The sequence below is a fragment of the Aulonocara sp. 'chitande type north' Nkhata Bay genome, linkage group LG22 (genome assembly GCF_057382095.1).
Source record: "Aulonocara sp. 'chitande type north' Nkhata Bay isolate Kocher_YH1m ecotype deep benthic linkage group LG22, A_spYH_male_GT1.1, whole genome shotgun sequence".
Taxonomy (NCBI): domain Eukaryota; kingdom Metazoa; phylum Chordata; class Actinopteri; order Cichliformes; family Cichlidae; genus Aulonocara; species Aulonocara sp. 'chitande type north' Nkhata Bay.
In genome coordinates this window covers 22,484,575-22,497,657 of record NC_141364.1, presented here as the reverse complement: position 1 = coordinate 22,497,657, position 13,083 = coordinate 22,484,575, and the positions used below count along the sequence as shown (strand labels likewise).

Here is a 13,083-nt window from a genome sequence, read left to right as displayed (position 1 = left end):
AATGAAAGTCACCGGATACAACTTATTACTGCAGCTTTTAGTAGTACTTAAATGAAAAATATTTATGTAGGCCATTACACTGCATGTATTCAAGGCAGTTTTTCTCTTCTCTGATGCCCAAAACACTGTATAATGAGTATTGGCAAAAACCATTAAGCACTGGGCCCAAATGGATTTGTTGATTCAGTCTTTGGCTGATGACCAACAGACTCGAACACTTCCAGTGAAGCTGCTCCATGAAACATCTGCAGCTTACTTTTACTTTTACCCCCTGCAAATTTGCTTTCTCATCACAAATACATTTTATAATCTCCATATGATTCAGAAATGATAAAGGCTTGATATGCAACAATTAGCTTATACTGTGAGTTTCCATCATCAGTTGTGTAATGAAATACAGAAAATATTTGTACACTTGTCTTTGTACCCGCGCTCCACATGCACACGTACACACTTCTGTGCCTCTGCTCTCAGCTCTACTCATTACTGTGCCCTACATCTTCTCCTCATCTTTCCCTGCACATCCCTCCAACTATCTCCCAGATAGCAGGGCTCAGGCCTGATTCAGTCACATGCATCGCAATCGAATGGTCCCATTTCCATAACAGGCTCGGTTGTTAAAACAGTGCCATCTACATACATTAAGCTACCATTTACAGATGGTGGAGTTGACCATTAAACACACAAGAGCACCGTCATCTGCACAGTATAACTTCCTCCTACTGAATGTATAAAGACAATCCTTTTTGAGGGTGCCCAGCATGTGATGCACCTTTGACTGGAAGCAGTTTTGACAGATACAGGAGATCTTTCCTGCCTCACACCACGACATCAGTATTTATTTTATTTATGTTTCTACTCATTAAGCTTAACCTATTATATTTAATTCAACTCCATCTTTAGCACAATTTTGCAAACTTATTATTACTTTATTGCTTCATTTTATTATTATTGCTATTCTATTATTTTTTAATTATTAATGTATTTATAATACTAAGCTCTTCTACTTTATATGTTGTGTTTATTTTTTTGGCTGCTGTAACAGTAATCCTCCAGCTCCACCCTTATTATTATTATTGTTTTAGCACATACTACTATACTGTTAACTTTGATAACTGAATTATTTGTCTTTCTGTCACTATTATTTATTATGTTGAACATGACAAAGATTGCATGAGATTATTTAGAGGACCAAAGGTTGAATATAAGACTTGTGGGCTATGCTTCCATTTAACTGTTAACAGATGGGCATGCATGTGTCTGCTGCATGTCTGTTGTTAAATGCACTCCTCCTTCCTCTTGGGATCCGATTCTAAGCACCAATAAAGAGCTGAAGACTCTGTTGCAGCCCTCAGATTGAGAAATAACTCCCACCCACCCAATGACTCTTTCTAATATTTATAAAGATTTTAATATTGATGAGCTCTTTTTACTGCCACACGCATCTTTGTAATCCTTTTGCAACCGTTTATCCTATCAGCAGCAAGTTATGGATGCCTTAGTGCTCCACAGAGGCTGATTTTGATTCATTTTACAGCAGGCTCTAATCGATGTATGGATTAACAAATTTAATATAATCACCATTCTTTTGTTTATATGTCCATGTGGGGATCTGTAAGGGGAAAAAAGCCCTTAAAGTGTTTATTTTCTTTTTCAACATTGAAATCTTACATTACATTTGAGCCTTAACACTCTGTAGGAGCTTAGGCAGTGCTGACATGTAGTATCAGCATTCAGAGCCTGGAAAAGAGTTTCTTAAGCATGAAGAGTGCTCTCAATCCACCGTCTGCAGGGAAATGAAAAGCTTCAAAGAGCACTGATGAAAACAGTGAAAGATGTCTGGTAGTGTTTGTCTGCATGTATATCTACGCATGAGTGCGGCTGTTTCTGTGTATGTAAGTGAGGAAACACTTGGTATTGATTTATGTTACTACACTGTGTTATGTCTTGTGTATACACAGTGTAAGAGTGTCTACATGAACACACACACACACATACTCAAAGATATGAAGGCCCCTGAGCTCAGTGTTTGGTGGATTAAACAAGCAAGTAAGCAGCAGAATCAGAGAAAGAAATGCTGAGTGATGCTTTCGAGGACCAACTCTCGCATGGCTCTTAGTATGTGTGGCTGAGAGAGAGAGGCTGTTCTGTGTGTCAGCATCAAAGCCTACTGTCACTCAGTTTTATGAAGCTAATAAGCTATAACTTCCAGCCCATTGGAAGGAGAAAGGAGCTTATTTGCATTAAGTGACAACCAGAAGCCTCATTTTCTCACTACGGTGTCATGTAGAGAAATGTGTTAGCAAATGAACCTCAAATACATGCAGATATAATGAGATTTATTAAGATAATGTTCCTCATATTAAGAGGCTGGCATCTTACCCTGGCTGCACCTTTGCATATTCAGACTAGCATATTCACAAAGTCTCAAATGCACTGTAGAGGACACCCAGGGCAGTGGCCAGGGTTGCGTATGGTCAATACCTCATCATCATCGGCGTCATAGTGGGCGTACTGCTGCTCTAGTAGTTCTCTCTGTCTCCTTTCCTGCTCCAGGGTCTGCTGGATGAGCGTGGCCACCTCACTCTGCTGACCTGGACGCTCCCGGCCGATCACAAACCTGTGACAACAAGAGGCACTGTTGACCTACAGACACAGAGGCGGCCAGCACGGGATTACACAACATGACAGTAGAGCCTAAAAGATATAGGATTGATATTTGGTGATTTAAAAATGCTGATATTGCGATATGTCGGCCGATGTTGGATGGATGGAAGCCTGGATCACATTGTTGCGTCTTTAGCATTTAAAACACAGCAGGGAAGTTGCAGCGCCCTCTGGTGGACAAACAATGAAACATCAAAACATGTTTGAAGGGTGTTTCTCACGTCTTCTTTTACTTACTAAATATTAACAGATCGGCAAGCAACTAATATGGACCAATATCGGCCAGCTTTAGTTACCACATGACTATTTGAATTTGTTAAATAATTTATCTTGTAATTACAAGTATGAATATTATAATTACAAAACCACGACCTTTCACACTGTGAGTTATCAGATTTATTTTCTTTAGACACTCGATATAAAGGGTTTAATCGTAAATGTAGCATCTGACAAAAACGAATATTTATCATTTTTAATATTTTAAAGGGTTTGACATTTGTCTGACACTCGATTTATACTTCATCTACATCATAACCTACAACGTAACTACAAACCTCTCTGGAACTTATGATTTAACCTAATAATGTAGCCTGACATGCACCTTTTTACAAAATCATACAGAAGAGGAAAACAACTTTAAATTCATTTTTTGTCCATCTTTCTTGTTGTGATGTGTATTTATGCAAGGAAATGAACACAACAGTAACGCAGAGAGCAAAACAGAGGCCCACAGCCACATAGCAATGGCAGCGATATGTGCTGACGTAGTGGGCAGGGCTGGTAGACAGGACACGCATAATAATGTGAGGCGACAGTCAGCTCGGCCAGGCAGCCTGTTATTAAGCTGGCAGAGAACTAAACAGAGAAGACCAGCAGTTACGCATGCAAACAAACACAGAAAATATCACATTAAAATACAGCTAAAGATGCCGATGATGACAAAGAGCAGGAGCTAAAGATTGCTTATAGATTTGTGTTTGTCTATATTACAGGGAGAGGGAGCACTGAGAGTACAAATTAGAGCTACAAATAAGGAGATAACAAAGCAAAAAGATGCTCATCTCTCTCATCACGCTTCTGCTCAAAATGTAAAAACTTAAAGCAAATAATAGTTCTGCAACTCAAAAGAAAATTTATAACGCAATCACCAATTTATTCTCCTCGTAACACCAACGAAGCCGAGCAATCAAGTAAGGGGATTTTTGTGGCTCACCCTGCAGGGTCCCTGTAACTATGTGTATGTGTGAGCGAGGCCCGAGCTATTGTGTGTGCGCGTGTGTGTGTGTGAGAGAGAGAAGAAAACAGAAAAAGAGAGCGAGAGTGGATCGGAGATGGGGTCTAATCAAGTGAATTCATCTCCCGAGAGCTCTTTTATATATTTCTAAAGGGGATGTAGAGAAAGCCTTACGCTCCAGCAGAGAGGCGTATTTGATCTACATGTGAAGGAACAACTGAGGGCCAGGACACACAGTAAGTAGAAAAAGAAGGGGGGTTGGAGGGGTTAAGCTAAGTACTCTACTGTAGGAAGCCTTTGGACAGCAGGGAGGTCTGAAGAGTAGCTGACCTGAAAAGAGCCTTTCCGCTCACGCATGGGGAGCCTGTCGTAGTTTCTCCTTAAGATCTGGGACTGCCACACAGGATGCTGTGCAGGATCAGCTCAGCTGCAGACACCACTGATTTATTCCATTTACTCCAATTAATAGAGACGTGGCAAGGATGCAGAAAGTGATGCTTGGAGAAGCAATGCAGGACACACGTCTTGAGCATTAAGCAGCACTGGGTTGACAGCCGTTTGAGGATGTCAGCACAGGTTCACACATACCAGATATGACTGGTCAGCCGTGTTGGAGACATGCTATCTAATGTATCTACTGCAAGTTAATCTGAGTTCAATTTAGAGCATGATTAAGTCTGATAGTGGAATGCAAAAAATACACTTACTCAAGTACTGCACTTAAGTATAACTATGATGTGTATTTACTTCGATTAAATACTTTGAAATGCTTCTTTTTACTTCTGCTCCACTAAAGTTTGGGGGCAGTTACTGTTACATTATTTTAAAGCTTTAGTTACTAATTATTTAGCAGAATAAATACTGATAAATTATGATATCTCGTTATAGAATTAGACCCACAGCAAAGAATAAAGCAACTACATTAGCTCAAGATGCATTATCAAAGTGATGTACTCTAAAACAATAACTCAAATACACTCCAGTAACAGAAGATAAGACCGCTTAATGAGCTACGGATAAAAGGCATAGATAGTATGACACTTTTTAACTTTTATTTAAGTAGTATTTTGTGTACTTGACTTCTTCTTGAAGAACATGTTTACACTGTAACACTGCCACTTTTACTCAGAGTATTTAAATGCTTCTTCCAAAGCTCTGTAAAACAGTTAATCAATACAAAATATTAACTTCAACTTAACAAAAAATAAGAAATTTTGTTTCCTCAACTCGTATTTGTTTGTTGTAACAGTGCTTCTTGACAATAATTCTGATGCATTGATGCATTTGTGCGTGAGAGTTGCGTATCAGGGTTGCATAACGCCAAGAATCATTGTTGTGACAAATAAATACCGTAATCAATCAAACACAGATGTCCTTATTCTTTTTATCTAATGCTATCTATTATGTGCTAAAGCCATTTTCCAATGTTCCATGTATTTTGGGAACAGTTTCCTGTCTGTGATGGGGTCTTGGCAGCACGTTTTTAAAAGATCCTGGGATCACCTCTAAACCTGGATGATTTGCTGCTGGAAGCCGGGGTAAATATAGCAAAATGGCAAATGTAGGACAGTTGGCCATAAAACCCCTGGTGATCAGACGGAGTGAGAGAAGGATTTACAGAGGAGGAGGAGGGGGTGGAGTGAGTGAGACTTGATGGATGAAGACTGAAAGAGTGACAGTGAAGAGAGGGCAGGAGGAGTGATAATTTGTTGGAAGAAATAACAGCGAGGAGTGAGATTTATCATTATATTTCCTGTAAACACTGTCAGAGTTTAATGTTCATATACTGGACTACAACATTTATATATCTTACAAGTACGTCAGTGTATTTCAGTTTTTAGACTTGTCATAACTATTTCTTTATATTTGCGAGGTGGACAGATGATATACGTCGGCGTTTTCAAGGCTGTCTCATCTGTACAGCCACATCCTGGAAAATCTCCACTGTCAATATTATTTCAGCAAACATCATCTGTCCAACACTTTTGATTATTTTGGATATCTCTTTGTTCAGCCTTCAGCTTTTCATCAGACACTGTAGTTCCCACACAGCTATCTGTCTTTCCACAGGTGAGTTCAAGCATAATATGAATATAGATCCATGACAAAGAATGGAGGGCTCTACACCAGCAAGGTCGAGGTCTGAAAATAAACTCGCACACTTCTCCCGAGATGACTGAAGAAGAAATGGTGAAAAAGTGGCAGAATGAAAAGAGTGGAGAACATCCTCAATAACACACAATGGCGAGAATCCAGAGAGAGAGAAATAAAAACGAAAGCCTGTCAATAAACAGGACAGACAAGAGCGAGAATCAACTAAACGCAGCCTTCTCTTTCACATCTCTATGTGTGCGAGTACTTCCTCTGCTTCCCAGTGCTGTTAGCAGACCCTGTCAAAAACAGCTCGTCATGTAATGTTAAGGTATTTCTCACTAAGTAGGACTTTTGCAACATAATAGCTGGACTAACTGCATTGATACTCTTCCTGCGGCTAGTGAGACCATCACTAAATATAAAGAACGCTTTAGCGCTTTTAGGGAGCTGTAAAATAACTCTGACTGTATAATAGTAGTCGTGGATTTTGGAGCTGACAGCGGCTTGACACACTTTCCTGAAATCCTGCCGTACTGTTACAACTGATTTTCACAATTCAACTCTCAAAATTTGAATTCTAATGGAGTTATCACTCCAGCATTACTATGTCCTGTTCCCACTACTTTTTTGCATTAGACTGCATTATAGTTTATGGTTGCATGTGTGTATTACCGGACGACTCCTGATGTGTTCCTGAGGACTGAGGCAGCAAAGCTCTGAGTGACGCCCACCAAACTGGTCCCATCCACCTCCACGATCTGGTCATTCACTTTGATTCTGGCAAATGCAAGAAGAAGAATCTTTCAGCACTTAAGATAAGATAGTAATAAACATGTAATTATAAAATAAATGAATAGAATAGAATAGAACACAATAGCCCTCTATTGTCATTGTACATGTACAATGAAATTATAGGTGCTCCAACACCAACTGTGCAGGAGCAAATAAAAATATATCAATAGTATAGACATCAGGAATAAATGTCTGCGTTTTACTTTTACTGTGCATACATATAAGCTGAAATCTGCATGCACATATGACCTCACGCTGGGCTTCTGCATTCGAAAATGATTGTGGTCCAAAGGCTAAAAGATGCACAAAGTCACGAACACGCTGGCGTATCATTCATGTTCACATAATTTATAGAACTACAACAGCGGAAAACTTTCTGGGGTCACAAATTTCCAGTGCAATAGCTCCAGACTACTGTGTAACAAGGAGACAGAGGAGATGAGACTCAAAACAAACTATGAGGGCTAATGGGGACATGGACGCCTTTCGCCCTCGGCTACAATAAATCCGGTATTTGTGCTCTGCTCTGGACATGACGGGAGGTCGCCTAAGTTCTTGACCTAAAATGAAACTCCTGATAAGACTTGAGTATACAGGATTCAGGGGAACTGCGAACAAATTGCTTAAAACAGACAGCCTTGTTGAATATTCAATTTAAATTTGCATGAACATTTGTACTGAAAAAAAAGATGCAGAGGGATTTTGAATCTGGATTTTGAGTAACTGCTTCAACATATAAATAAAACAAAAACTAGCTCTCATTATTTTCAACAAAACAGTGAATTGTGCTAATAATTAATTGCTGGAAGCCACAACAGACACATTATTCTCTTCTTCAACAGCAATTTGGTTTTTTATTTGGTCCAAAACAGAGTGCAAGAAGGCCCATCTCCTCGATACTTATGAACACAAGCTTGAAAACTTTAAACTTGTACATTTCTCACATTTTTATCAAATAGAATGGGCAGATGAGATGAAGGTCTCTTAACTCGATTTTTCTTGATTTGTATGAATGAACTACCCCCATAGGTTCAATTTAAAAGCAATAAAACTCAAAGATAAAAGAGTTCTCAAGTGATCTACAATTACAATTTCATAAACTGGAGAGAGCCACAGTAGCTAAGACTATTTAACAATGGTCAAAATCACTAGCTACCTACAAATGCATCCTCTGCACTGTTTCCTTTTTATTTACCGCAACAATAATATCAAAATGAAGAGGTGTTTGATGGCTTCATATAAAACTGCAGCTCCTTCTCCCAGTCTGTTACAACATAACACCAGCTGCCGAGCAGAATTTAGTATGTCTGTGACAGCTGACGCATCAATCACAGATGTCACAGGGATGTATAGAGACACGTGGGCCTGACAGGTAGACAGACAGCAGGCTGGTTGTCTGTCAGCGGTCCAGATGCTTCTCTGACCTTCATAGATGCTACCATCCAAATGTGGCTGTATGTGGTCGAGCCTAGTCGGTATACAACTTCCAAACAAAGGCAGCAGGAAAGACAAAAAACTGCCAACAAAGGACCTTGTCAGTTAATGTACATACACCGAATTACACATCCTATCACCCTCATGTCCCCTATCTCACACACACACACACAGGCGAGACATCGAGCCACAGCCAAGTCATTCTGTCTGCCTGAGAGTGAATGCGCTCCTGCACATTAGACCATTAAGTTAGACTCAGCAAAGACAGAGCCCTGTGGCAGGGAGGGTAATGACTCAAGGAAATCACATTCTGGATAGTGACTCCTCCCTTCTCTCCCTGTGTATATCTGTGTGTGTGTGTGTGTGCACGAATAAGTGAGCATGCAAAAATTACTGATTACTTTTTGCCGCCATGACACTAACATCTCAAGTGTACAGTTTATTTCTCTAATACTGTGATCATGGTCTATTGTGAAATCCATCATGAGGCCACAGCCAGAACTGCAGATTCACAATAAAGAACAGCTGTGTTTCCATCTCTAATAAAGACACTAATGATGCAATATAATGTTGGAAGCATTCATTCACTTGAAGTATAATAAAAACTTAGTACATTGGCTTCCTCCCACAGTCTGAGGACATGCGTGTTGGGGTAATTGCTGATTCTAAATTGGCCATAAAGTGCTGTATGTATGGTTAAAATGAAAGTTTGAATGGTCAGTAAGAACAGAAGAGCGTTATGTAAATGTGAATGCATTACTTAAATATGCACAGCACTCTGGCTGTTTTAAAGCCAGCTGTAAAAAGATATTTGATTTGTGAATATTTCTTTTTTCCTTTTTCTTTTCTTTTATTCAGTCTTTATATTAAGTGCAGATGTCCATTTCACCACTAAACTACAAATATCACTATGAAACTATTAAACTTCACCAATATCTTCACTTATATTAAGTCAGTTTGTTAATATTTTAAGTGTTCTGAGATTTTATGTTTAGATATGCATGTTAAGCACTTTAAACATGTTTAACATGCAAATGTTGCATCAATGTCCAGCAGGTAAAGTGGTAAAATATCAACCTAAATGTGTATTTTTGTATTTTATTGTATTTCATTACATGAGTCTGAAGGCAGACATGTTACTAAAGAAAAATAACCCCCAAATCTCAAAAGCTGAACAGTCCATGAACAACATTTTTGTCATGTAGCGTCTCATCACAAAAACTTGATGTTAAAAATATTCATGAAATAGCAACAGTGGCTGTCCTCTGCTGTGTAATGATCACCAAATTTGCATTACACAGTAGTGCACATGTGTTAATGTTAATTACCTCTGAACACAAAGCAGACTTCATTCTTTGGTGACCATAAATACATTTTTCAGAATACATCATTTCAAGGCAGCTATTAGATTAGAGGTTGGTTTTTATTGTCGCCATGCCTACAGCCACGCTGCTAGCATCGCTAAAAATCTAAACAAGCACACGGAGGAGCACGCTCAACAGCTTCTACAGCATTGTTGTAAAAATGAAACTAAACTAAAAACTTTTTTTCCACTAAAGAAAAAAAAAGAAACAGGCTCAACTCTACAGTCACACAAATGTGAACTCGAGCTTCAGCACAGTGTTCCTCTGATCTTTTCAACTTCTCTCACTTCTCCCACTCACCATGGGAAATTAGGCTTTTTGGAGTCAGTGAAACTGTCATCTTAGAACAGATCAACTTTTCTCACTTTCGAAGGAGCTGCTTCCTTTCTGCCGCTGCTTTTCTCCGTCGCTCTGCTGGTTACATTTTAACTAATCTCACTGTCATGTTCCTCAGAATTTCTGCCATAAGAATAAATCCCAGGAGTAAACACCTAGTGCAAACAGCCCTGCTGCATTAGGCTTGTTTTCTATGAAGAGCTCACTAGCTTCAAACTGCATTGTGAGGAGCAGTTTCTGTTTATGGGGAACCTGAACCACACAAACAAACTAATAGGTGGAAGGTGACAGCTCAAGAGGCCAGTCTGTCAGCTGAGGAGCTGTCATCTCCTCCATCTCTGACTCATTGCTAACTCTGCACTGTTTACACTTTTCATAATGCACAAAAACACATAATGCAATACTGTAAAACATCCAAGGACATAAATAGAAACAGAGACTTTAAAAATCAGCGCTTTTCTGCAGAGAAACTCTGCAGAGAAAAAGAAATATAATTTAATGTAACGACTCCGTCACACCTACACACACACCTACACAGGTACAGACCTGTGTAAGACTGTGCCTCTCTCGGTAGATATAATCCGAACCCCTGCTGTTAAATCTGAGAGATATAGAGTGTGACTGCGCATGTAAGACCGAGCGAGACAATATGGTGGAGTGGTGCTGGGGGAAAAAAACATCTATGGAAATTTATTCCTGTGGAGGGACTACATTTATATACTTTTTGCACAACATATGCAAGTTTAATCCTACGTGCATGTTATTTGTTGTCTCCAGACCCACTTTTAGACTGAAAGAAATGTGTGATATCCAGCAGGAAAGCAGCACCCACCTGCTATCTCTCTCCGCAGCTCCACCCTCAATGACAGTCTTAACAAAGATGCCCAGTTTCTCCAGGCCTGCATCAGCACCAACACCCATCCCGATGATACTGATCCCCAGGCCGTCTTCATCTGGAAACACAAAACCCCACAAATTTCAAGTGTCATTCTCTGCATTTTCATAAGTGTCCAAAGATCCAGTCAATCAAACCCAAAATGACTTCTGTTAACAATGTCAACCATATTGTGGAATATGACAGAATATGTGAATATGTTCAGTATTAACTGAAAGAATAAGGAGACGTCAACCTCCAAGACATGAAACAATTTTTACAAGAATGTGAAAAATGGAGGAGAAATGCCCTTCATTCATCCCTGTCCTGTGTTAATAATTCAAATGCTGTTAGTGTTACATAACAGAGAGTAGATTGTGGTGTCCCACAACGTAAAGTCAGTGTATTTTAGATCCTGGGTGTAAATGAATTTTAGTCCAGAACAAGACAAGTGGAAAACATGCAGTGTCACGTCTAGGGAATTAGGATGAATTAAGCAACCCTTGCTTTTTGGGATAATCTAAGTCAAATTGCAATTTGTGAATTATCTCTTTGTAACATCTAACAACAATAATAATAATAACAAAATACTGCTAATGGTCGAGGGAGAGATTTAAACTTTAAGGCATGATCTATGGGAAGGGGATGAAGGAAACGTGAAGGAAAAAAATTAGGAAAGTACAGAAGAAAGCAAAAAACAAAGACATCCTGTGTGGGTGGTTCTGTCTGTTGGGTATGATAAGTAGCTGACAGGATCCCATCTTCATTAGGATTTTCTTAGATTTTTCCCCACCTTTCTCTAGCTCCACAGGGAAGAGCTCCAGTTTCTCCACCCTCTTCTCCAGCTCATACTCAGCAGAGGAGGCCACGGGATCCACCTCCTCATTACGTCGGTCATAGTCTTCATTGGAGTAGGTGTTAAACACCTGAAAAAAAACAACACACAGAATTATATAAGCTAGTTGCATTTAAAAAAAATGTATTCAGGCTTTATAAAGGGCACATCATACTGTACTAATAGGCTCACACAGGAACAGGTTTTGCCTTTGCACATACAACACTAACAATGCCACACCTGGGAATGTTACATACATTTATACTACTCTGCTTGACAACAGTGGTTGCTCTTTAGGCGAGGGAGTAAATAAGAGCTTTGTGTTCCCAATTATTGGGAACACAGCACTACTTTTAGCTAACAGCACTTGGATAAACAAGGTCTTTATATGAAAGAAACAACTGCAACCACAAATAAACTGTAATGCAAGGAAACATAATTGCTTTGAGGACGGGGATGCCTCTCTCTTTCTCTGAGCTGTGTGGTCCTCAGAGGAGCCTCTCCTCCCTTGCAACAATCAGCTGTCACTTCAAATCTCAACCAAGCGCTCTCACGGCTCCCTGCAACGAGGAGGAAGGAAAGGAGAGGAGAGAGAGCTGTGCACGCTCTTGTCACGACTTTAGTGTGGTGTTCTGCCGAATGCTGTCTGCTGGTGTCGAAGAAAGAGGTGTAAGAATATGCAAAGTGTTCAAGCGCGTAGATTAACATGCATGTAAGTGCAGAGGGAAGCTTGCATGAAGGCATAAGCTTCACTCCGGCAAAACAGGCACCTGCAAACCCCGACTCCAGGCGCTATTAATAGAATCTCAGATTTATCTTGAAGTGAACCCATTAGCTGTTTTCTGTCACTCTTTATATTAATTGTGGCCAAAGTTTCAAATACTGAGGTCAGTCTGTGATCAGTTTCACATCAAAGAGAGTGGATATCTCTGCCCACCAGCTAACAAAGCTTCTGTTTGTGAGGGGCAGCCAATCAGAAGAAAGACAGCTTAAAGAGAGGAAGATGAGCTAAATTGGTTGTTTTGGACAGAAGTAGAGATGGACCGATCTGATATTATGTATCGGTATCGGGTCCGATACTGACCTAAATTACTGGATCGGATATCGGAGAAAAATAAAAAATGTAATCCGATCCATTAAATATCACGAAAGCACCTCACAAAACTTGCAACACCGTAACTCACCTCAGAACGTTAGCACGTCGGAGCAGTATGCATCACGTGATAGAGCGGCTGTGGCATGCGGGACCTGTCGGTGGTCTGGGTAGCATGTGGAGCTTCGCTAGCAACCCGGCATTTCATCTCCGACAAAGTTATCCCCGAGAGAAGTAAAGCAAGTGTGTAAGTCCATCTCTGAATGTTTGTAAAGCATTCCTGCGTTAAGCTTAACAAGCGATATAAGGAGCGACTGCCTCTCCTGCTGCTACTTCAATCATGAAACTGCTTAATGATCA

General features: G+C 39.9%; 1 protein-coding gene across 8 annotated transcripts in view; it reads right to left on the bottom strand.

Moving 5' to 3' along the window:
• ppp1r9a (protein phosphatase 1, regulatory subunit 9A) overlaps nt 1–13,083 on the bottom strand; it is a 53,682-nt gene that overhangs the window by 20,749 nt on the left and 19,850 nt on the right. For all 8 annotated transcript variants that reach the window (XM_086280419.1, XM_086280421.1, XM_086280418.1 and 5 more), the window contains 4 exons: nt 11,589–11,721; nt 10,754–10,874; nt 6,668–6,772; nt 2,485–2,620 (listed from right to left, as the gene is read on the bottom strand). In XM_086280419.1, the coding sequence (XP_086136545.1) occupies nt 2,485–2,620; nt 6,668–6,772; nt 10,754–10,874; nt 11,589–11,721 (495 nt within the window). The remainder of the gene's footprint in view (nt 1–2,484; nt 2,621–6,667; nt 6,773–10,753; nt 10,875–11,588; nt 11,722–13,083) is intronic.